At 36.4% G+C, this 25677-nt stretch overlaps 1 protein-coding gene across 1 annotated transcript in view; it reads right to left on the bottom strand.

Annotated features, from left to right (window-relative positions):
• The window catches only part of EPC2 (enhancer of polycomb homolog 2), a 114979-nt gene that overhangs the window by 37086 nt on the left and 52216 nt on the right, over nt 1–25677 (bottom strand). The window contains exon 3 of the mRNA XM_080798733.1: nt 249–394. Within this exon, the coding sequence (XP_080654859.1) occupies nt 249–394 (146 nt within the window). The remainder of the gene's footprint in view (nt 1–248; nt 395–25677) is intronic.

The raw sequence follows: 25677 nt of genomic DNA, 5'->3' as shown, positions 1-25677 counted from the left end.
GCTGTATAGCATTGCAGCTAGTATTATTTTTATATCCAAACAAGAAGAAAGGTCAGAATAGTACTCTTCATACTCCTATTCAAAGAAATTATGCTTAAGTATTCAGTTCAAGGAATACTGTATATAGAAATTCTAGGAAAATTCAAAAGGCAGTATAATACAAAACACTCAGGTCAAAAGAAAATGCAAAATAAAGTTGCTAACTGGGTTAATTTTAAGACAGGAGACATTTTTACAAGGTACAGTACCTGATTAGAACTGGCTTTTTCAAGTCTGTCAATCATAATTTCAAATTGCAAAGGCTTAATTTCCATCTTTCTGTTAAGTCTATTTAATAAGGTCTCATCTTCTGAATCCATATCATAATCTGGTTGCTCGTTGTCTAGATTAAAGGCTAGAAAAGAAAAGAAAAGAAAAATTCTTCAAACTGAGGAGAAATTATGGAGTTGTATAGTGTTTATATTTGACCACAGAATACTTCCAAATTACAATGCACTGACCAAAGAGTTGCTCATGAGTTGACATCTAAAAACTGGTTCCAGAGCACACGGGAAACTAATGTAACATACACTCTGCACCAACTATTATGTAAAAAAAAAATAATAATAAATTTAAATTGGTTTCAGAGACTAAAAGCACAGTGGAAGAAAAAATCTTAATTCATATGTGACTTAAAGTATAATAGAATAGTAAAAGCAATAACTAAGATTAATTTATTTTAAAAATATAGAATCACAACAACTACTAAATGGGAAAAAGTATTTGCAAATGACATATCTGATAAAGGGTTAGTATTCAAAAGATATAAAGAACTTATACAACTCAACACCAAAAAAACAAATAATCCAACTAAAAAACAGGCAGCAGGGTGCCTGGGTGGCTCAATGGGTTAAAGCCTCTGCCTTCGGCTCAGGTCAGGATCCCAGCGTCCTGGGATCGAGTCTCACATCAGGCTCTCTGCTCAGCAGGGAGCCTGCTTCTCCGTCTCTCTCTATCTGCCTCTCTGCCTACTTGTGATCTCTGTCAAATAAATAAATAAAATCTTAAAAAAAAAACAGGCAGAAGATATGAATAGACATTTTTTAAAAGGCAAACAGACACATGAAAAGATGCTCAACATCACGCATCACCTCGCAAATGCAAGTCAAAACTATAAAGATATCATTTCACACCTGTCAGAATGGCTAAAATCAAAAACTCAAACAATAAGTGCTGGCGAGGATGTGGGAAAAAAGGGACCATCTTGCACTTGGTGGGAATGCAAACTGCTGCAGCCACTGTGGAAAACAGTATGGAGGTTTCTTAAAAAGTTAAAAACAGAACCACCCTATACTACTATCCACTACTGGGTATCTATACAAAAAATAAAAAAACACTAATTCATAGGGATATATGCACACCTATGTTATTGCGGCATTATTTAAAACAGCCAAACTATGGAAGCAGCCCAAGTATTCATCAATAGATGAATGGATAAAGAAAATACGGTACACATACAATGGAATATTATTCAGTCATAAAAAGAAATCTTGTCATTTGTAATTACATGCATGGAGCTAGAGAGTAAAATGCTAAGTGCAATAAACCAGTCAAAGAAAGACAAATACCATACGACTTTATGCATACATAGAATTTAAGAAAGAAAACAAATGAAAAAAGAAAAGAGAAAGACAAACCAGAAACCAGACTCTTAACTATAGAGAACAGATTACCAGAGGGGCAATAGGGGGAAGGAGGGGAAGATGTGTAATAGGTGAAGGGGATTAATTGTACACTTACTCTGATGAAAAGTGAGCAATGTACCCAATTGCTGAATCACTGAATTATGCACCTGAAACTAATATAATGCTATATATTAACTAAACTGGAATTAAAACAAAAAAAAATACTTTTCACTAATAGAAAAAAATAAAGCATCACAAATTATATGCCCAAATAGTAGTAATTATTAAAAAAAAAAAAAAAAAGAAAAGAAAAGGGACTCCTGGGTGGCTCAGTGGGTTAAAGCCTCTGCCTTCAGCTCGGGTCATGATCCCAGGGTTTTGGGATGGAGCCCTGCATCAGGCTCTCTGCTCAGCAGGGAGCCCACTTCCCCCTCTCTCTCTGCCTGCCTCTCTGCCTACTTGTGATCTCTGTCTGACTTGTGGTCTCTGTCTGTGAAAAAAAAAATAAATAAAATCTTAAAAAAAAAAAAGGATGATATGGATTTGTCAACATGGTAGTTTGGTAACGTAATGAGAAGCTACAGAAGAAAATTAAATCTAAATAGAAAAAAGGGCACCTGGCTGGTTCAGTCAGAAAAGTATGAGACTCTTGATCTTAGGGTCATGAGTTCTAGCCCCATGCTCGTATAGAGATTACTTAAACCAAATCTTAAAAAAAAAAAAAAAAAAAAGAAAAGAAAAGAAAGAAAGAAAAAAGAATCTAGAAATAAACTCAAGTACAAAGAATGGAATGGCATTTCAAAACACTGAGGATAAAGTAGATTATTAAAAAAGGGTCCTACTTACTAGTTATCTTTAAAAAACTTAACCTTAACTTTAAACTTTAACTTTAAAAACTTCTACCTTATTCCTAATACCAATAAATGATATATTTAACAAAATTTCATAGTAAAAAATAAAAAAAAATGCTAGAAGAAAATGCAAGGGGAAAATGTATGGGTGGGTACAAGCTCAGAAGCCATAAAACTGATTAAATACATGGAAACACAAAAACAAGATATGCTTCACTTATCAAATAGACTAAAATCTAAAACTTGGTGATATACTATTTTGGAGTGAATAGGGGACTGAAGAGGAAATTAAAGCTATTTTTTTGTTCAATTAAAAACACACACTCTTGGACTTGTCAATTCTATTTCTAGGAATTTATCCTCTACACACACATAGAGAAAAAGATAAAATATACAAGAGTGTAAGATGTGACACTGCAAGAAGTAAAAAATATAAAACAAGCAATGTATGTGGGAACAGAAAAACATATGATGATTTGTACATACATGCAGTAGATGGAAGCCCTAAAAATGAATGACAACAATGTATGTATACTAATATGGGAGGAAACCAATCTTAACAGGCAAAAAAAGCTAAGGTACAGAATAGTGTACATGTGCGCTTACACATATTTTAAAAATATAGAGTATGTATGTATACATAGATACATACTCTTATAAATGCACAGCGTTTTTTAAAGGATTTATAAATTTATTTGAGAGAGAGAGCAAGCATGAATGGTAGAGGCAGAGAGAGAGAATCTCAGGCAGATTCCATGCTGAGTGCAGAATTTGAAGCAGTGCTTGATCTCACAATCCTGGAGGTCAGGACCCCAGTGGGAAGCAGGAATCTGATGCTCAACCAACTGGACCACCCATATGTGCCCAGAATATATTTTTTTAAAGATATTATTTATTTATTGGACACAGAGAGAGAGAAAGCACAAGCAGGGGAGAGGGGAAGAGGGAGAAGGAGAAGCAGGCTCCCCACAGAGCAGGGAGCCTGATGTGCAGCTTGATCCCAGGACCCTGCGATCACGACCTGAGCTGAAGGCGGATGCTTAACCAACTTAGCCACCCAGGCACCCCAGAATGTATTTTTTATATACTAAACAAAAATATGTTTTTAAAAGGGTAAGGAGAACACACACATACACACATATGCTCTCTTATAATCACACAGAGTATTTTTGGAAGGATACACAAGCAAGTAGTAATAGCTTTCCACTTCTGGGAGGGAGATTGTGTAGGTAGGGAAGTGCGTGTAACCTGCTGTTTGAATATACAAGGCATTTACAAGGTGACTGGTTATAGCTTAGAGAATTTATAAAACAGAGGTGGTCTAAAATTAGCTGATAAAGCACATATTACTTCTTGCTAAAGGTACCTTTCTAAGTCCCTTATATTACCTTTCACTTGGATATATTCATATTCAAGTATCCAACAGGCATAGCTATGCAGTGGAATGAAAATACAAAGAACCCAGAAGAAGATATAATGCAAGAAAACTTCCCAGAGCCAAAAAATGAAAAGTTTTCAGATTAAAAAGGTTTACTGCTTATGGCAGTGTTATCAACAAAAGCTAAACTATGGAAAGAGCCCAAATGCCCACTGACTGATGAATAGATAAAGATGATGTATATGTAACACATATATGTGTATATATATGCACACATATATGTGCACAATGAAATACTACTCAGCCATCAAAAAGAATGGTATCTTGCCATTTGTAATGACATGGAAAGAGCTAGAGTGTATTACACCAAGCAAAATAAGTCAATCAGAAAAAGAAAAATACCATATGATTTCACTCATGTGGAATTTAAAAAACAAAACTGATGAATATACGGGAGAGTGAAAAAAAGGGAGAGAGAGGGAAACATATCATGAAAGCCTCATAACTATAAGAACAAACTGATGGGGCACCTGGGTGGCTCAGTTGGTTAAGTGACTGCCTTTGATCCCAGGGTCTTGGGACTGAGTCCTGAATGGGGCTCTCTGCTCAGTGGTGAGTCTGCTTCCCTCTGACCACCCCCCATGCTTTCTCTCTTTCTCTCTCATAAACAGAATCTTTAAAAAAAAAAAAAAAAAGGGAACAAACCGAGTGCTGATGGAGGGAGGTGAGTGGAGGATGGGATAGATGGGTGATGGGTATTAAGGAGGGCACTTGTTATGATAAGCACTGGGTATTATAAGTAAATGATGAACCGAATTCTACTCCTGAAACCAATACTGAACTGTAGGTCAACTAACTAGAATATAAGCTAAAAAAAAAGGGGGGTGGGGGCGCCTGGGTGGCTCAGCGGGTTAAGCCTCTGCCTTTTGTTCCAATCATGATCTCGGGGTCCTGGGATGGAGCCCCACATTGGGTCCTCTGCTCAAAGTGGAGCCTGCTTCCCCCTCTCTCTCTGCCTGCCTCTCTGCCTGCTTGTGATCTCTCTGTCAAAAAGTAAAAATCTAAAAAGAAAAATGGGTTTACTGATCATGGTTCAAAATGAGTGGTATGCAATTAAATGTGGCACAATGATGGGCTAGTTACTGCCCATTACTTATTATGAATATAAATATTATTACTACATAATATTATGCCTATTATATGCTATGTGTTAAGGGGAAATAAAGGATCCCCACATTTCCACTCAAATCTTCAGCAGGGAAAAGTACAGGAGGAATACTTTCAGCTTCTCTCCATCCCTTCACTCTCTCCTCAGCTAAGAAAGGAGTGACTTAAACTGAATGGTGAACTTTGGATGCATAGTATCTTATGGTTTTTCCTTCTTTTGAAGATGTGCATGCTAATCAGCCCTCTACTACGTGGCAAGCATGGAGGCTGATTCTGCCCTTGTTTGGGGGAGACCTGCTTTGTCCCAAACCAGTGCCCAGCCAGTGGTGGGGTAAGCTTCCCTAATTCAGGAGTTAAGTATGAGAAACTCCACTGGGGTCACATATCTGTGTCTTGTCTTCCCACACCATTTTTATTAGTAACAAAACTGAAATTTTATGTGTCTATGTCTGTTTCTCAATTAGTTCCAAAACAGAAAAGAAAAAAGGATGTTACATTTTGCCCTCCTAAGCAAAATTTACAGGCTACAGTCAACACTGTAGGCTATACTCAATAATTTATTTTACAAGTCGTTATGCTTTCTTTGACTTCAGAACATTCTACCTTCTATACTTTAGTCTCCATCAGACGGTACCTAAGATTATACATACTCTATGCTCAGAATTTATTCTATTCACCCTATTCTCACTGGTTATTTACATAAGTAGTATGCACTAGCACATGTGGCGTAAGCACTCTCTAACACAATGAATGTAAGCCAAATGAGAGGGTTTTAAATTCCAGGCTTTGTAAAAACAAAGTAAAACAAACATGGATCATTTCCCTACCTTAATTCTGTGAATTCAGAACTCTTCACATAGACCTATCATTGTAATTATAGATGTTAATCAGTGTATCTACCTGTGAACCCTCCTATGCCATGTTTGATACCATGTAACATTTCATTCCACAGGCAACCATACCACAGATGAGTAACTGACCCTTGAACGCCTAACCATAGGTAATCAGTGACCTATGAAATAGAACAAGGTTTAAAGCATACCTGGGTCAGATTTCCTCTAACTGAAGTGTGAACATGAAGACTGCTTCTGATTAAATAGGGCAGAATGAACACATAAATATGTGTCTTGAAATTCCAAAATAAAAGCAGAATAATTTTTTTTTTTTTTCAAATGGCATTTACAGAGGTGATGAGAATGAGCAGGTAACAATTATCAAATTTTGAGACTTAAAAAGTACAAGCTTAGCAGACAGGAGAACACTGACACATAAAACAGTCTGGCTGGGGAAGGGAGGTGGAAGGAACACAACTAGAAGCAGGAAAACTCCCCCTATCCATCTAAAGACTTATGGAGAGCTGAAATCAACCATTACTCTCTGAAAGAGCAGGTCGGGCCCTTCTGAAAATAGGAAGATTAGTTAAAAATCTTTATATGGGTAATTAGATCTTTTCCTCCTCCAGTGTAGCTAAGCAGCTACTTTTCCTCCCAAATGGCAGAGACTAATGGCTTAATCTGCAAAGGCTGATTCAGAGAGTCTGTGGATTCTGGAGCACCAGGCATACTGAGGGAAAGTACAAGGCTCCATACCAAAGAAGAAATATTAAGCAAAAGTCTACATGTTGAATAGTGAATTCTCCTAGCACTCCTATCCACTGCCATCTCACCCTGCCATCCCTACCCCCCAACTGAGCTAATAAAAACAAAAACAGTGTCAGCCACCCAGGAAAAAGCCTTAAGAATTCTTTTATGGAAAAACTGATTACTCCCCTAAAAAACAGCATCCGATAAATGATCTCACTCAAATATAAATGGACAGTCAAGTAATGCAGAAATTTGAGCAGCAAAGCATAAAAAAAAAAAAAAAAAAGGAACTCAGGAAACAAAGACAATGCAAGAGAAAGAAGAAGAAGAAAAAAAGAATCCTCACAGAGATATTACTGCATCCATGAAACAAGAACAGAAACAGGATACTATATAAAAGGAACACTTAGAGAACAGAAAATTTAAAGCTATAATAGCAAAAAATAAATAACATCAGATTTCTCAACACTGGATGTTAGAAGACCACACCAGTGTTCAAAATTCCTAAGGTTGACCATTTCCAACCCAATATAAAACCCTCTCTACCCAGCCAAACTATCAATCAAGTATGAGGCTACAATAAAAATATCAGACATGCAAGAACCCCCCAAACTGCACCTTTCCACACATCCTGTCTTAGAAAGCCACTGGAAGGTATACTCCATTAGGATGGAGTAAATCTAAAAGTAAAGTATGGAATCCAGGAAAGAGGGAAGTGAACCCGAGAGAAGCAAAGAAATTGCCAAGATGACAGATGATAGATAACCATGTGGCAAGCCTAAGAGCAAGCAGTCTAGAATAAAAGAGCAAAATTAATGGTTCCTGGAAAAAATGTCCATGGAAGGAATAAAACTGACAGATTATTCAACTGCTTGAACATTTAAAAGAGTCATACTTCCATAAGAGAATGTGCATTGAATTAATGAAAGGCACAAAGAAAAAGAAATAGGAACAAAGATAACTTGTCTCCTTTGAAAATAAAAACCTAACCAAGAAAGGAAATGTAATCATTAAATACTTGTTTCATCTGTTAATATTTGCAGAATAATACTGTATATACGGAATACTGATTTAACAATGTAACTGCAGCCAAAAAATGGGACAGGGAAAGTGTGATAAGTAGAGAAGAGAAGTGAGAGAATTTTAAATAGAAGAGAGAATGTACTAAAAAAACTTTTAAAGATAGTTACATAAGCCCACTATTTAGAAATATAAAGGTAAATAACCAAAGAAACAAGTAAAGGATTTGAAGGTAACTATCTCTCAGAATGGAGAAAAGACTGCCCTTATAAGGAGGAAAATTTTTCAACTAATCCTAATGATAAGTGTATTAATCTGACAAAAATATGTAATTAAAAACACTTAAAAACCCAAGCCCCCCAAAACCAAACAAACACAGTAAAAGTGTTAACGATGGGAGCAAAGAGGTCGAAAGGTACCATTTACAACATGGGCCACAAAAGACCAAAGCTGTGAGGAAAAAGGAATGGGAAGGAAACGAGTAAAAGAACTCCAGTTCTAGTTTACAAGCATTAAGAATCCTTACCCTAATTCCCCCTTTTTTGCTTCAGTTGTATGAATAATCATAACCAACCTTACAGTTAAAAGTGCCCATTTAATACACTTTAACCCTTTGTAAAAAAATGTTTCCATGAAGGTCAATACACAGTTTATTTCAAGGTTTTAAGTTTTTTTTTTTTTTTAACTATTTTATTTATTTATTTGACAGAGTGAGATCACAAGTAGGCAGAGAAAGAGAGGAGGAAGCAGGCTCCCTGCCGAGCAGAGAGCCCGATGCGGGGCTCGATCCCAGGACCACTGAGATCATGACCTGAGCCGAAGGCAGAGGCTTAACCCACTGAGCCACCCAGGCGCCCCTCAAGGTTTTAAGTTTTAAGCAGAACTTTATTTTTCCTTTGTGTATAGCCCTAAACATTTCCAGTTAGTTTTCACTCGTTTGTTTAACAAAACCCTAATTCAGCTGTTGCTTTTAAGTACTGTGAATTACAATGACACATAACAATGATTACCACCGATAGAATTCCTATTACCTCTAAATGAAGGCTTCTGATACATTTTCTTTAATGTTCACAACGCTGGGAAAGGTATGGTATTTGTACCTTCATTGCAAAATGAAATTAAGATTTCAGAGGTGTTTTAATTAGTTTGTACCTTGTCACACAGAATTTGAACGCAAGTGTGTTGAATTCATGTGCATACTGTATGTTTCCCCTTTACTACAATCTGCCTAAAAGGAGGGCATTTATATACTCTCCTAGTCTGTGGGTTGTTCTTATGATTCTTTTGTTGTATAGAAATCTTAAATTTTAGGGGCACCTGGGTGGCTCAGTGAGTTGAGCATCTGCCTTTGGCTCGGGTGGTGATCCTGGGGTCCTAGGATTGAACCCCATGTCTCTGGGCTCTCTGCTCAGCAGGGAGCCTACTTCTCCCTTGCCCCCTCCCCCCATCTCAAATAAACAAAAAACAAAAAAAGAAATTTTAAATTTTAATTCACTACAATTTATCCATTTCCCTTTATGGTTTCTGTGTTTTGTCTTAAGAATCCTGTATCTTTAGGTCATAAAGTTATCCTCACTTTTTTCCCCCCCCAAAATGCTAACATTTTGTTTTCCATATTTATTCCCTATTTTTATTTTTTTATATGGATAACCACTGTCCCAGCACTACTTATCAAATATTTTCATCCTTTATCCACTGATTTGTAATGCCTCTTTGATCATAAATCAAATTTGCATATATGTGTGGGTGGGTATGTTTCTTAACCTTTTTACCTTCCACGAGTCTACTTATTAGTCATTGAGTAAAAGATTAATATTCCAAATGACAAAATTTTAAGAAAGCATTAACTATCAGGAGTAAAGAAAGAATCAAATTGGGACAAGGGAAGCAGATGTGGGATAGTAGCAACTAGACTTCTTTGAAAATCGCTTTATAGATATGACTTTTAGAACCAATTTTACGTAGTACGAAACAAAATAAAATCTTGGAACAAAATCCCTAAGAATAAAATTAAATGGAACAAATAAAGCCAACTGTCGTTTGGGTTCTGTTACAAGTATCTTTACAATACAGTGAAGTTACATTTCTAGTGGGAAATACTCTTAAGACCAAAAGCAAAAATGAAGCAACCAACAAACCAAAAAACTTCAAACTACTTTCGATAATTATATTGTTGGTGCACACACTGGCATTACTATTCTGAGACTATTGTGGTGTAAAGTGGGATAAAACATGGTAATTATGCAGACATCCTTAGATGTGAAAGAAAGCTGTAAGTGTGTAAAATTAAAGTGTGTAAGACTATGCCTGTAGTCTTGAATTAAAAGAAATATTAGTATAAACTCGAAGTGTATTTTATGTTTCAAATTTAAAATACCTATTTCCTTGTGAGGACCATTAAAATGTTTGAAAAGACAATGGCCAACCCGGCCAACCCAGTAGCAATGAATACCCCTAAGGCCTAGATTTCCCACTAAAAAGAACATAGTCTTCCTGGAGATAGGGATTCTTTCAGATCTGAGCCAGGAAATACAAAGGTGAGCCTATGACATCTTAGTTTTCTTGCCTTCTGGTATGGTACAGCCATGTCAAAAGGATTTAAAAAGCTAACCTGAATGTTTTTTCTACTGGCCAAAAATAGATGAATATGAGTATCAATAAAGATAATACAATGAGTTGAATCATAATAAAAATATGTTTAAGTCCATGATACATGATGATTCTAAAAACAATAAACATCCTCACTGTCACTTCTGGAATAAACCAAGCTGCATCAGGAAGTATAGAATTTTTGGTTCTCTCACTCCTTTCATCTTTTTTTGAGGATATAGAGACTCTCCCACCCCAGCTCCCAGCACATGCATAGGGTTGTCCATGCAATGGAGGCACATAAGCTGGAGGCTCAGTGAGGGATTAAGGGTGGTGAGTGGTGCCCCATCAGTCCCTGGACTTTGGTGTGAAGTGACTCCTTCCCAGGGCGGGGGAAGGAGATGGCAATACAGAAGGAACAATGTGGGGAGGAGACCTGAAATGTGATTTTTCTTCATTGTTTGAGCCTCTTGGTGACAAGCAAAGGCTGGCCAACAGTCTAACTCAGGCCTTTCCTCATACCTGCAAGTGATATGGACAAGTTGTTCTGCTGTGGAAGCCCATGCCAGGCCAGGGAACTGCTTCATCCCAGAATATTTATGAGCACAGGGCCTATGCCAGAGACTTTTCCCTAAGTGACTCCGACTGTGGAGGGAGATGCTCATTTTGGTGCCTCTGCAGACCAAGAAGAATATAGTCTATTTTTGTTTTTCTTTTTTTTCTCCATATCATATGATTTTATTTATGTGAAAGGTTCAAAAAAGACAGAAAGATCAGTGTTTGGATAGGGCTGGGGGTGGGACAAGAAAGTGACTTGTAAAGTAATGGGCATGTAAAGTAAGTAAATGGGCATGAGGTTTCCTTTTAGGGTGATGGAAATTAAATTACAACAGGAGGCAGGAGTGAAGGGGAACCCAGGAATCAGGATGTGATGAGTCAGGTTAGCAAGAGGGTAAGGAACTTTGGTCTGGGTTCTAAGGGAAAGGATGAAGAGAGGACACAGTTTTCAGTTTGACCAAAACACAGTAGAATAGCATCATCAGAAAAGTTCTCACAAGTGAGTGTGCTCTGCCCTTTCTACACTAAACCTAGACACTAGGTTTCACTACATTTATACGCTTTGTCATTTTGTGAACTCAAATCAATTCACAAAAGACCTGTGCCCACTTTAAAGGGGAGCATCTATTAGAGATCTGGGCCAGTGAGTTTTTGTGTTTATGTTTCTTTCTTTTTCTTTTAACACCTTTGTCAGGATATCATCTATATACCATAAAATTCACATATTTAAGTGACCGTTCAACATATTTATAAAGGATTTAGTGTTATTATATCACTATCACATATCAGCCTGATTGTAATGTCTCTCCCTCTGTGATGTTGTCACCCATTAATGATCATTGCCTTGATCCATCAATTCCTTGGGGGCTGCAAAATGGTGATATGCTATCATTCCTTCTTGTTCTGCATTAGCTGGAATACTTCTACAAAGAGAAACATCCCCTCTTCAACTACTTAGAGATCCTGAGACACGGTTCACAGAAAAAGGCGAGATAAATGCTCAAGTCTCAATTACATTAAGAAAATGCTGTGGGTTTTTTTTTTTTTGTTAAAAGATTTTATTTATTTATTTGTCAGAGAGATACAGAGAGTACAGGCAGCCAGAGTGGCAGGCAAGGCAGAGGGAGAAGCAAGCTCCCCGCAAAGCAAGGAAACCCATATGGGACTCGATCCCAGGACAATGGGATCATGACCTGAGCCGAAGGCAGCCGCTTAACCAACTGGGCCACCCAGGCATCCCAAGAAAATGCTGTTTTTAAGGAGTGGTAGGAGAAAGATACTGTGCTGCTTATGTTTAGAAATTCCCAGATGAGGGGTGCCTGGGTGGTTCAGTTGGTTAAGCAACTGCCTTCAGATGAGGTCATGATCCCAGGGTTCTTCTCCTTCTCCCTCTGCTGCTCCCCCTGCTTGTGCTCTGTGTCAAGTAAGTACATAAAATCTTAAAAAAAAAAAGAAAAGAAAAGTAAAACTTGAAGACAAGGTCATTTAAAAAAAAATTCCCAGATGACATGACATTGCATTAGCTATATAAAATCATGGGGTGGGGAGAAATGGTGTAGAGGAACAACATTACAATGTTGAGTGATGAGTTCATGATAGTTCATTGTACTACTCTTTTCTACTTTTGGGTATGTTGGAAACTTCTTCATAATAAAAGCTTTTTAAAAGGTAAGTATCTAAAATATATAAAGAATCTCTAAAAAAATCAGTTAATGACCCAGAGAAAAATGGACCCAAAGACATGAAGAGGTAATTCATGTACTAAATGCTTAACATCACTGTAACTGGGGAAAGGTAAATTTAAATCAGTAAATACCATTTCATATCCAACAGATTGCGAGAAATTATAGAGTTTAGCAATAATACGTGTTGGTAAAAATATGAAAAAACAAGAATTCATGTATTACTGGTGAAAATATAAAATAGTAGAACCAGTTTGGAGGGCAATTCTGCAATATCTAACAAAGTCACACATGCACATTCTTTAAGACCCAGCAATTCCACTTTGTAGGTCTATATCCCACAGATGTACTCATAAATATGGACAAGACATGTGTAAGGGGCCATTCATTGCTGCATTTCATAAGAGCAAAAAATTAGAAAAAAACTAAACGTCCACCAACAGAACAGATAAAGTGATATATTTACACAAAATTATATTTATAAAATGAAAACTTATGGTGACATGAAACATTCATAAGCAACTTTATTCAAAATAGCCAAAAACTGGAAACAACCCAAATGATGTTGAATAGAAGGGTTAAACAAACTGAGAAACATCCATACCATGGAATTATAATTAGCGAAAAAGAGGATCAAACTAATGAGACATGCAACAACTTGGATAAATCTCAAGGAAATTACTCTGAGTGAAAAAAAGTTAAGTATTATAGATTCCATTTATATAATGTTCTTGAAATGACAAAATTACAGAGATGGAAAACAGATTGGTGGTAGTAAAGCAAGGCCAAGAAACATACCTATTTCATGAGATTCTTAGTTAGGACTAGATGAAATAATTTGTGCATATCATAGACCCCAGTACAAAAGAATAGTGTTCCATATTGGTAGGCTGCTATTATTACTCAATTCCACTCCATCTGTAGATAGATCAAGACTATCCAATAATTTAGCAAAATGGAATTAAAGTACAACTTTATGGGTAGGTCTTTTTAGTGCCCTTAATAATCAGAATATACAGAAATCATGGGTTTTAAATACTTTAAAGAAGTCTCAACTACGAATAACTGAAAACTGTAATAGTCTATTGCCAAAAAGTACTTTTTTCTATTTCTTTGAAGGGTAAGACCTCCTGTTTAATAGTCACTACTTCTATTTCTCTGGGTTATTTTCTTACGACTACAATTTGTACACAATATGCTTTTGATTTATAAAACTTAAAGTCACAAATGCTTTGACAGAATCTGAAGAAACTTTTCAAATTAACTCGTAATTTAACCATGTAACCAGTCATGATTATACTTGGGACTTTTTTTTTTTTTAAATTCTGTGAATACACACATGTGAAATTCTAACTTAAAGCAAAGAAGAAATAATAAAATACCCAGGGATGGGGGCTGCTTAAATGACTGACAGTAATGTCACAAAGGATTTATTCTCCTATCAGTTTTACCTTTGGGGGGGTGGAGTGGATTTAGGCACGTTACCAGTGGATTTTAATTAGTATTTTAGTTAAGGCAGTCTAAATCAGGGGATGGCAATTATGACCTATGATTTATATCTGGCCAGCAGCTTGTTTTTGGTAAGGCTGTGAATGTGTGAAAAGATTCTCACCTTTTTTTTGGGGGGGGGGGGTGTTGTGGGCAGCAAAGCGAAGTTTACTAAGCAACAGGAAAGTTAACTGGATGGAATACGAACCTCCCAAAGAGGGAGGGGACCCAAGAGGATTACTTAATTCTTACATTTTTATAAAGAAATTTTAAAAAATTTTTAAAGAGAAGAAGGAAGAAGTAAAATATGTGGTAGAGACATATGTGACACCCAAACCCCAAAACATTTACTTACTATCCAGCCCTTTACAAAAAAAACAAACTTGCTTACCAAGGTCTAGCTTAGTAAAGAAAAATGTATTGTTTCTGAAACACTGGAGTATACACATAACATAACATACACATAAAATACACATAACATAAAGATAAGCAAAGATTTATTAGGGAAGTAGTTTTCAAAATTTTACTCTTTCAAGTAGTTTCTTCTCTCCTGGGTATCTCTCGGGCTCATGACCCATTAACAGAGAGAACAATCAATAATGATAAGTTATCAGGAGAAACTCTCTGAAATGCTCTTAGGAATGTGAACAGCAAAAAAGCTGTCATTTAAAAAATGAAATCATCCTTAAGGATGTCTAAGCCCCGAAAAGTTGAGATTTGAATTTGGCCAGAAACTTCTTTCTGGGGCGGTGAAGTCACCTGCTTCTTTTTATGAACTTAGGAAAGTCAGCAAGAGCTATTCACTAATATTCAGAATGGGCCACTATAATTTGATTTATTAACATTATGAAAAGTATAGGCATTTCTGTTAAAACACATAATTCCTTTAAAAATCCCTTATATGTAAAATTATACACTAAAAATGACAGGCTTCCAAAAAAATCTATGTAACTTAATCAGAGACCATACAGACTGTAATACAGACTGTAACTGTTCCATTAGACAGTATACATGCCATTCAGAGTGGCTGGCTACTATCTCTAAGGGATACTAAAAATGTACAAAAATAACAAAATGGAATTGCCAGCTTGTGGGTGTGGAGAAAACACAGACTGTAATGGACTTCTGTATTGGGGATACAAGGAAATGCAACCTGCGACTAGCTAAGAGCTACGCAAGGCTGGGATGTACCTCTCTTGGAAAAATGAAGCCTAGGCAGAGGCACTCATTTTTAATTTTCTTAATATGGAGTTGAAAGGGCCCTTGCATGTGGAACGCGAAGCTAAAGCCTTTGTGCCTCCCTATTGAAGATTTTTAAATTTATTTTCTCACTATTCCAGTCCTCTTTGGCAAGGAAAAATTAAAAAAGAATCCAGACAACTTCCATGTAGTACTGACATCATTCCCGGCATGAGCAATCATTGCTGAGCTAACTGGTATTAAAGAAACATGCACAGCATAAGAGACTGTACAACAAAACTGTATTACTGAGGACAGAAGAAATAATTTTATCTAGATTACCTGTCCTGATTTTTCTTTTAAGATTCTGATACAGATTCTCTATGCCATAGCTCTTTTTGTAAAAAATTTTATGAATCTTACCAATCAATAAAGAGAGAAATGTACATGAAAGCCTTCCACAAGCACTCATCTACATAATTTAGACATCTGTGTTACTATTCATGTCCAATTTGCACCCAAAGGGGATTTTTTTTTTGAGGTAGGGGTTATAAAACAAAGTTTGAATTTATTTTTTAATATGGTAAAAATACACATAACATAAATTTATGTTATATTGGCTCAACAAAGCTATCTGGATTAAAGGAACATGGTATCCTACCATATTTGGGTATGTTTGTTAAGAAAATATCCCTAATACAAAGGTTTGCCAAGGAAGCTCTACACATAGGTCACCTACATACGTATCCTCACTTTTAAAACTTGCAGAGGGACAGGATAGCAGTTTACAAGCAGTGGGGCTTTGCATTTCTTCTTTCTACCCGGCATACAGTAATGAGCATCTTTCAAAACAATGGGCAAACTAAGGTCATCTGGGCAGTCTACAATGCATTTAGTAATGAAATGGTGTGCACCAAGACCCAAGAGAAACTGCACTGTGCTCATCACCAGCACATAATACTGAGGAATGGCATGATCTTCACTTGCACTGTCACTGAACCATAACCTAACGTTGCTTATCTTCTGGAGAGTAATCAAAGAAAATAAATTCAAGAGGCTATAAATATTAAAGGCGGTGAGGATGGAGGCTATTCTTTCAGAGTCCTTTCCTTACAAGCTGATTTTTCTCTGAATTGAATATGCATTTTTGAGGGTCAATAATCTCCTAGGTACTAACAACAGAAAAGAAGAATATGGATGCCCAGATTAAGTGCCTCATGAGTCTTAATTTTTTTAAATCTGTGTGGAACCTGTCAAGTTGTAAACTAGACTAAACAGAGATATGCTGGGAGATCCAGACTCCAATTACCTCTACCCAAATTATAAAGTAGTTACTCTTTTCTAGTAAACAGAGAAGTAAAAGTCTTAAAAATTAACAGTTCCTAGAACTGAACCCAGAACAGAACCCAGCTGTTCAATTAATCACATAATTCTTTTTCTTCATTTTGGTGGAAAAACACCAGCTGTGGGGGAAAATTATATAACTAAATATGGCTACTCAAGCAATATTTTAATAAAGTAAACATCTCACCGTCATAAAGTAAAATCTGGATAGTTTTCATCTTTAGAAAGTTTTTTCTCATTCGTGAAATCTATTTTGAATTTTCTCCCTCTTTCAACTCTTCCTTTCTCCTCTTCCCTGTCACCATTCTCTCTAATACATTACTGCTGGAGCCGTATTAAAAAACAATACAAAACAAAAAAGTAAGTTGAAGATCAGACATAGCAGTTATTTACATGTTAATATAAGTTTTTAAAAGTTTCGTAATTTAAAGCTGAAAACACCTTATCTTACAGATCAGAACACTGTGAGAGGTTAAGAACCTTGGTGAGTTGAGCACAGATTTTAGGGTTTTGATTCATACAGCTAAAAATTTACCCCTTTACACCACACAGACACTATTGAGCCCTTCTGATCCTAACAGCAGTAACGAAAAAATTCTTTGAATTTCAAAGGGAGCAAAAATATATAGGTAAATCAAAAGACTGTTTATGTTCCACTTTGGACTTATATGTTTAAGTTTATAAATCACATTTAATGAGCAAAGGCAATGCACACACACACAGAAAACCCCAAGCTATTGTGAACCAAACGTATTAGGAATTTAAAGATTTCTAAAAAAAAACAAAGTTAAAAATTAAAAAGAACTCTAATAGAGTTTTTAACTTAAAGGTATTTCAAGACAAGAACATTTCCAACATTTAGCTATGAATTATCAATGGTAATTTTTTTTTTAATGTAAGAAGAAGCAAACGTCATCTGTATAAACTAAGCCCTTACTGTCATGTATCTTTAAGTTTCCCAACTGTTTAACTTCTGGAAACTATCTGCTAATATCCAATCCTTTTAATTTAATAAGACTGAGGAACAAGTACACCTTGTTTGTAAAGGCTCTTCTTTCAAAGTGTTAACAACAGGATTTTCTAAGAATGCCATTTACTTACAAACTCACTGGTGTTATCTCTTCTTCTAACTCTGCGTTTCCTTTCTTGTACAACTTTCCAAAATTATGTTTATTAACCCAATGAATCCAAAAACAACCAATATTGACTGTACCTCAAGTATACACGTATGATAGAATAGATACTATTAGAACAGATATCAATATAATAGATATCTTCTAAATAATAATAGATATGAACGCCATACGGCATACATAAAGTAGACGTGAGGGCATCCCAGACAGAGAGAGGAGCAAGAATACAGACACGGAGTGTGTTTAACTCTAAGAAATATAAATTATCAATAATGAGTCTGGATAGACTTCAACCAGCAGATAAGGATTCAGAACTATAAAGCCCTGGAAGTTGTATGCACATATATAAAGTGTGTATTATTATTATTATTATTTTTTAAACAGACTCAAATAGTTTTACAAGTCTTATATCAGCAATGCTGTTGTATATCTAAATCTCAGTTAAATGGGAGCCAGTATACATTAAAGTGAACTCTGACTAGGTAGACCTATGAACTAGGAAGCAATTCAAATAAAACATCTTCCTAGAATCCCATATATACTTCCTAATCCTAAGGAAGTCCAGGGATCTGTCAAGGGCTCAGAAGTCTCTCCTTTACATAAGTATCATCAAAGCGTTTAAACCAGTGTTTCTCAAACTTTTGCATTCACCAGAATCTTCTGGATGGCTTCTTAAAACACAGAATACTAAGCTTGACCACCAGTTTTTGACCCAGTAGATCCAGAGAAGGGCTTGCTAATTTGCATTTTTAACAAGTTCAATGATAAACAATATTTTGAAAACCTCTAATCTAAACCTAAATCTTTGCTCTTAAATATCATAAACTTTACTTATGCCTAATTTGAAATATGCTAAATTTTTCCAATTTGTAAATTTTTCGGGTCCTCAGGCTTCAAATAAATTTCAAAGGGAGCCGAGGACCACTTCCATCATCTAAAGCATCTCCGCCTCTGCTTGGAGCTCTCCAAGGTTCTGACAGCCTCCAAGCCTAGCAGTTCTCAATTGTGTACCTAGAGATCACAGATGCAGATATAACTAGGACTCTCTCTCTCTCTTTTTATTTTTACTTTTAAAAGATTTTATTTATTTATTTATTTGACACAGAGAGAAAGAGATCACAAGTAGGCAGAGAGGCAGGCAGAGAGAGAGGAGGAAACAGGCTCCCCACTGAGCAGGGAGCCCGAGACAGGGCTCGATCCCAGGACCCTGAGATCATGACCTGAGCCGAAGGCAGAGGCTTAACCCACTGAGCCACCCAGGCGTCCCTTTCTCTCTCTTTTAAAAAGATTTGTTTTACATAGAGAGAGAGAAGAGAGCACGTGCACAAGATTGGGGAGGACAGGCAGAGTGAGAAGAAGAGAAAGAGAAGCAGACTCCCTGCTAAGCACAGAGCCCAATGCAGTGGCTCAAACTTAGGACCTGGAGATCATGACCTGAGCTGAAACCAAGAGTCAGAAGCCCAACAGACTGAGCCACCCAGGTGCCACTAGCCAGGACTCTTGCCTTCCATATGCCAAGATTTCCTATAATTATAAAGCTTGGCCAGACTTTACTTATATTCCCTACCCATATACAAAAAAAGTAAAGTGCAGAAGAGTCCAGGACCACTTCTACAAGATCACATACTGATCCAAGTCTTTCTACTAAAACAAACAAACAAACAAACAAAAAACAAAACCCTCCAGGTTTATACTGTAATAAGGATTATTAAACAAACAAACAAGCAAAAAGGATTATTTTTAGTCTTTTGGCTAACTAGCCAACTAACTACATCCCTCTTCCACTCTGAAGAATTCACATTTTATGTAAATGACAAGTATTACTGGCCAAAATTAGTAGCAAGGATGACAACTATGGGAACCTCAAAAACATGAGAATGGATAAGTGGATTCTTTGAATCCTTCAGGGAGAGATTTGTATCATTAGGGAGGGGCTATAGCCTAACAATATTAGATAGGACCTAAAGGATGTAACAGTGATGTTAAAAAAAAATAATAAAATCAAGTGTATAAAGATAATCATCCTTTTATTCAACCTCTAATTATGTTTTTTTCTTAGTTTTCTCTCTTCTCCTCCATCAGATTCTTCCTCCCTTGTTTTCTAACAGTAACTGGGCAAAGGACGGTAACAATTCAAGAGATAAAAATGTTAATGGCTCCTAAGTGAGTAAAAAAATGACTTAACCTCATTCATAATAAGAATTCCAATTTAAAAACTATACTAAGAGAAATTAAAGTCTGGGTTTTGGTAAATAATGATGTGCCAATATTGGTTTCTTAGGTTTGACACAGAAAAGTGTAATGTAATTATTAGAGAAAACTGAAACCTGACAAGAGGTATAAAGAAATACTCCACTATCTTTCCAACTTTTCTATAAATCTAAAATTTTTCCAAAATGAAAGTTTTATTTAAAAGAATAATATGATGAAGTCCATTATCTCTCACCTACCAGACTGGAAAAATTTAAAAATTCAAAAGTAGTTTTTCATCAGGCTGTGAGGAACTAAGCACTATCATACCTTGTTAGTGTAAGTGCAAAATGGTGCAACTCCTATAGACAGCAATTTGGCAATTTCTGTAAGAAACATAGAGTTTTACCTTTATGAAATTCTGTATATTCACAGTTATTCACTTAAACCCTATCTGTAATAACAAAGGACTGGAAACAATCCAAGTTCCCTTCTATAGGAAACTGGTTAACAATCTGGCACATCCAAACACAAAGGACTATTATGCACCAGTAAAAAAGAAATGAGAACACATTTTACATGCTAATACAGGATAATTTCCAGACTATACTCCTACCCCCCACAAAAGGCAAAGTGCCAGAAAGTACATATAGTATACTAGCTTCTGTGTAAAAGGGGGTATAAAAATATAAATTCCTATGTGTTTGAATTCGCACAACAAAACCCTAAAAGAACACATACCCTAATAAAAGTGGTTTCTTATAAGGAGAGGGTAACTGAAGGCTATTTTTCATATACTTTTTTATTCTGAAATCATCTGAATGCATTATCTACTAGAAATAAAATTATATTAATTTGTAAAAAGAATTTTGTGTCTTAAAAAAATTCTGGGTCAGTGATCTCTATGTACCACCTGAGATTCTTCTCTACCGTCTGTTCAGACTGCATATCTTTCTCATTTACTTTCAATGAATCATTCAATAAATACAGAATGAGGGCAAAAGCCTCACTTAGACATCTGGGTACAGGCAGTATCTGAGTTTAACCAATACAAACTAATTCTACAATTTCATATTACATGTGCAAAAATATATGTTATTAGTATTTTATAGTATAAAATAATAAGTCACAAAATGGAATGGCTAGGTGGCTCAGTTGGTTAAGCATCTGATTTGGGCTGTCATGATCTCAGGGTCCTGAGATCAACCCTGCATCGGGCTCCCTGCAGGGCGTTTGCTTGTCCCTCTCCCTCTGGACCTCCCCTGACCCCTGCTCATGTGCATGTTCTCCTTCTCAAATAAATAAAATCTTTGAAAAGAATATATCTCCACGGCCCACTAAAAAGCAGCATGAGAAATTAAATAGCAGTATTTTTACAATAATTTTAATATTAGCAAAGCACTGAATGCAGTAGGAAATAAACTCAGTACAGTTATCAGAAAGTTCTGAAATAGGAATTTTAATAGTCCTAAAAAATTCCAAACATATAAAACATAAATTGGAGGGCAACGAATAATTTCCTTTACTAGAAAGACCCTTTACTAGAAAGACTCTTTACTGAAGACTTCACCAAATGTTCTTTTCAAAAACCAGCCCTACTAGAGATAGATTTCACTTAAAAACATACACTTCAGATTTCAAAACATATTAGAAAACTAATAATCTAATCAGCATACAGGCATGAAGATAGATATACAGACCAAAGGGAGCAGAGAGACACAAAATAAACCCTATGCAGATGATCAAAAAGGGTGCCACGAGAAAGGATAGTCTCTTCAACAAATGGTGCTGGGAAAACTGGAAATTCATATGCAAAAAAAAATTAAGATGAAAACAGGAAAGCCTTCACGATGCTAGGTTTAGCTATGACTTCTTGCAGATGATACCAAAAGCAGGAGCAACAAAAGCAAGAATAGACAAATGGGACTGCATCAAACTTAAAAACTTCTGTACAGCAAAAGAAACAACCAACAGTGAAAATGCAACCAATGGAATGGGAGAAAATACTTGTAAACCATATATCTGATAAGGAGTTAAAACCCAGAATACATCAAGAACTCCTAAACTCAAGAACAAAAACCCAATTTAAAAAAATTGCAAAGGACCTGAAGAGACCTTTTCCTGAAGAAGATATATAAATAGCCAACATGCATATGAAAAGATGTTCAACATCACTAGTCACCAGGGAATTACAAACCAAAACCATAATGAGATACCACCTCACCATCATTAGGATGGCCACTAAACTGCCCACCCCCATCACACTTATTGGTGTGAATGTGGAGAAACTGGAACTTTATACATTGTTGGTAAGATAACAAAACAGTGCAGCTGCTGTGTAAAATGCGGGGGGGGGGGGGTCTTCAAAAATTGAAAATACAATTACTAAGTGACCCAGCAATCACTCTTCCAGGTATATACCCAAAAAAAGGGAAAACAGCATCTCAAAGTGATATGTAAAGACCTATGTTCACTGCAATATTATTTACAACAGCCAAGAGGCAGAAGCAAACTAAATGTCCATCAACAGATGAATGGATAAGCAAAGGTTGATACATACATACAATGGGATGTCACTCAGTTTTAAAAAAGAATGAAATCCTGTCATATGATACAACACTGATGAACCTGAAGGACGTTATGTCAAGTGAAATAAGCCAGTCACAAAAAGACAAATACACACATGTCCACTTAGATGAGGTAACTAAAGTAGTCAAAGTCACAGAAACGAAAACGGTGTTGCCAGGGGTTGAGGGGAGGGTGTAACAGGGAGTTGTTCAATGGGTATACTTTCAGTAAGGCAAAATGAAAAGCTTCTAAAGATTTGTTGTACAACGATGTGCACATAGTTAACAATACTGCCACACAGACTTACAAATTAATAGAAAATATTTGTTATTTTATCACAATAAAAGAACAACAATAACAGCACCCCATTTTAACTTGAATTGAGCCATAAGGAAACAGGTAAACCCAAACTGAGAAACATTCTACAAAATAAGCCACCTGTACTCAAAAATGTCAGTGGTATGAGCACAAAAAGCCTTAGGAATAGCTTGAAGAAACATGACGACTGAATGCAGTGCCCCATCTGAAGTAAATTAAGTTTTATGTAAAAAACCACTAGCTTTTGAAAAAATTAATAAACTATTACTCTTTGTAAAGCCTAAAATCCTGTTTCTTCTTGAAGTGCACATTATATTTTACTAATGAAATTACTAATTCCCTAATATTTAAACACAGAAATTAATATTTTACTAATAACAAAACCACAAATAATCTGGGTCTAAAACTCCTTGCTAATCAAAGTATAAACAGGGGCGCATGGGTGGCTCAGCTGGGTAAGAGGTTAAGCATCTGCCTTCGGTTCAGGTCACAAAATGGGCTTTCTGAGATCCTCCATAGGGGGTCTGCTTTCCCTCTCCCTCTGTCTCCTCCCCCTTGCTCATGCTCTGTTTGTACTGCTCTCTCAAATAAATAAAATCTTAAAAAAATATAAAGTGTAAACAAAAAACTTCAGTACTGGCTTGCTTCCTTAAGGGCTCCTGCTGACTACTAAGAACACAAAACAAATTCCTTGTAATATTAAACAGCTCTGAAAATTATTGAAGCTAGATAATGACTTAGAAATATGCTTATTAGTAGTAAGTAAAAAAGCAAAGCCACAAACACGTATATACACAGATACACACATAATAAAACACAAATCTGGAAAAAAGGGAAGAAGACTTTGTCTCCGTTGCTTATATCTGCAACATGGGATTCTTCTTCTTTTTTTTAAAACGATCTCCACACCCACCATGGGGCTCAAAGTCACTTACCCGAGATCAAGAGTCACACGCTCTACTGACTGAGCCAGCCAGGTGTCCTGGGATTATTATTCTTTTCTGCAATTAACATTTTATTTTTTATTTTAGAAAGTAAACCTCAACTTACCAAACCCTCACTCTATTTCCTTAGTTTCTATCAGAGAAACAAAGGAGATTCTTCTTTAAAAAAAAAAAAAAAAAAAAAAAAAAAAAGATTTATTTCAAGAGAGGGGTGGGTGCCTGGGTGGCTCAGTCAGTTAAGCATCTATCTGCCTTTGGCTGGAGTCATGAACTTGGGGTCCTAGGATGAAGCCCTGGGTGAGGCTCCCTGCTTAGTGGGGAGTCTGCTTCTCCTTCACCCTCTGCCCCTCTCTCCGCTCATGCTCTCTCTCTCTCACTCACACTCTCTCTCAAATAAATAAAATCTTAAAGGAAAAAAAAAATTCTTTCAGACAGAGAGGATGCAAGCATGAGTGGGGATAGGGCAGACGGCAAAGGAGAGAATCCCAAGCAGACTCCCTGCTGAGTGGTGAGGCCAAATATGGGGCTTAATCCCATGACCTGAACCTAAACCAAGAATGGATGCTTAACCTACTAGTCACCCAGGTGCCCCAAAAAGAGATTCTTAAGCCAGGGATGAGAAGCAAGTATTTTTGAACAAGGTCCAATTTAGGGTGAAAAGGGAGGCTTTATTTAACCTCCATGAAGGTGGGGGGGATGGGGTTCTTATACTCCTACAACTCTTAATTATTTTATCAACTAGTGAAGAATGTGGGAAAAATTATTTTAACCACTAAAATATTATCTTAGATTATTTAAAAAGTAACATCATCATGGAGGCTGTTTTTACTCTTTCATCTTTTATGTTACTTCTATTTTCCATTCTAGCCTCTTCTGAACAACCATGAAAAGTACTAGTAACTCCATTTTTTTTTCTTAAACAGATAGAAAAAAAAAAAGCCTGCATGACCCAGGTCCTATGAAGTTTAATTCATTCCACCTAAAGCAAACTTCATTGTTTGCCCACCACAGCATTTAGTTGAAGGTTAAAATCAGTAAATGCCACGTAGCCCTTTCCCAACTTGGACCTCCCTCCATGAAAATTGCAGGACTGTCTTCAGAGCTCCTCACTACCCAAAGCAAAACTGTAAAATGTGCTTTTATTACTTGTTTATAATACTCTCACGGTTCCCTTTTCTTCAAGCTTTTCTGTCTTCCTGGCATCTCCTTCATCCCCATTCTCAGTGTTCTTCCATTCATCAATCAACCCTGCCAGGCCAAACCAGAGGAAGTGTCATAACAGGTGTTTGCATCTGCCTTTCACATTCAGGATTTCCTTTTTTATCAGCAGACAACCTAGCTTCTATCCTGCAATTTAACCACCACACACACACAAAACAAATGAAAAAAGGAATCCTTTACTCCCACTGTTTATTCTATCATCAACCATATTTGAATTGATATTTATTTGTTTAATATGTATCAGTATTTGCATCTTAGAATGATGAGCCATGGCTGAAAAACAGTGTACCAGAGTTAACCAGACATGCTCTAGTGCCAGAGGGCCTGGTTCAAATTCTGACTCTTTCACTTGCTAGCTGCACTACTTTGGGCTCTTTATGCAGTATTTCTTTAAAAGGGGGGTAAAAACACTAGCTGCCTTATAAGGTTCCTTTAAGGCATAACTGACTTAATATATGTAAAACACTAACAGGACCTGGGCATGGCAATCAGTAAATGCTATTTTACTATGCCCTTTACCCATAACTGTGGAAAGAAAAGTTTAGTCTTCTATTAAAATTGTTAGGAAAAAGCATATTAACAAAATATTCTTATAGTTAGGCAGCCCATTAAGTTGTATTATGAGGGTAAGATGGGAAGGAAATTTAGTCTTTTTTTTTTTTTTAAGATTTTATTTATTTGACAGAGAGAGACACAGAGAGAGAGGGAACACAGCAGAGCGAGTGGCAGAGGGAGAAGCAAGCTCCCCGCAGAGCAGGGAGCCCAATGCAGGGCTAGGTCCCAGTACCCTGGGATCGTGA

Source organism: Martes martes (assembly GCF_963455335.1).
Source record: "Martes martes genome assembly, chromosome: 3".
Classification (NCBI taxonomy): domain Eukaryota; kingdom Metazoa; phylum Chordata; class Mammalia; order Carnivora; family Mustelidae; genus Martes; species Martes martes.
Note: the sequence above shows the minus strand (reverse complement) of the source record. Positions and strands in the feature narration are given on the sequence as shown.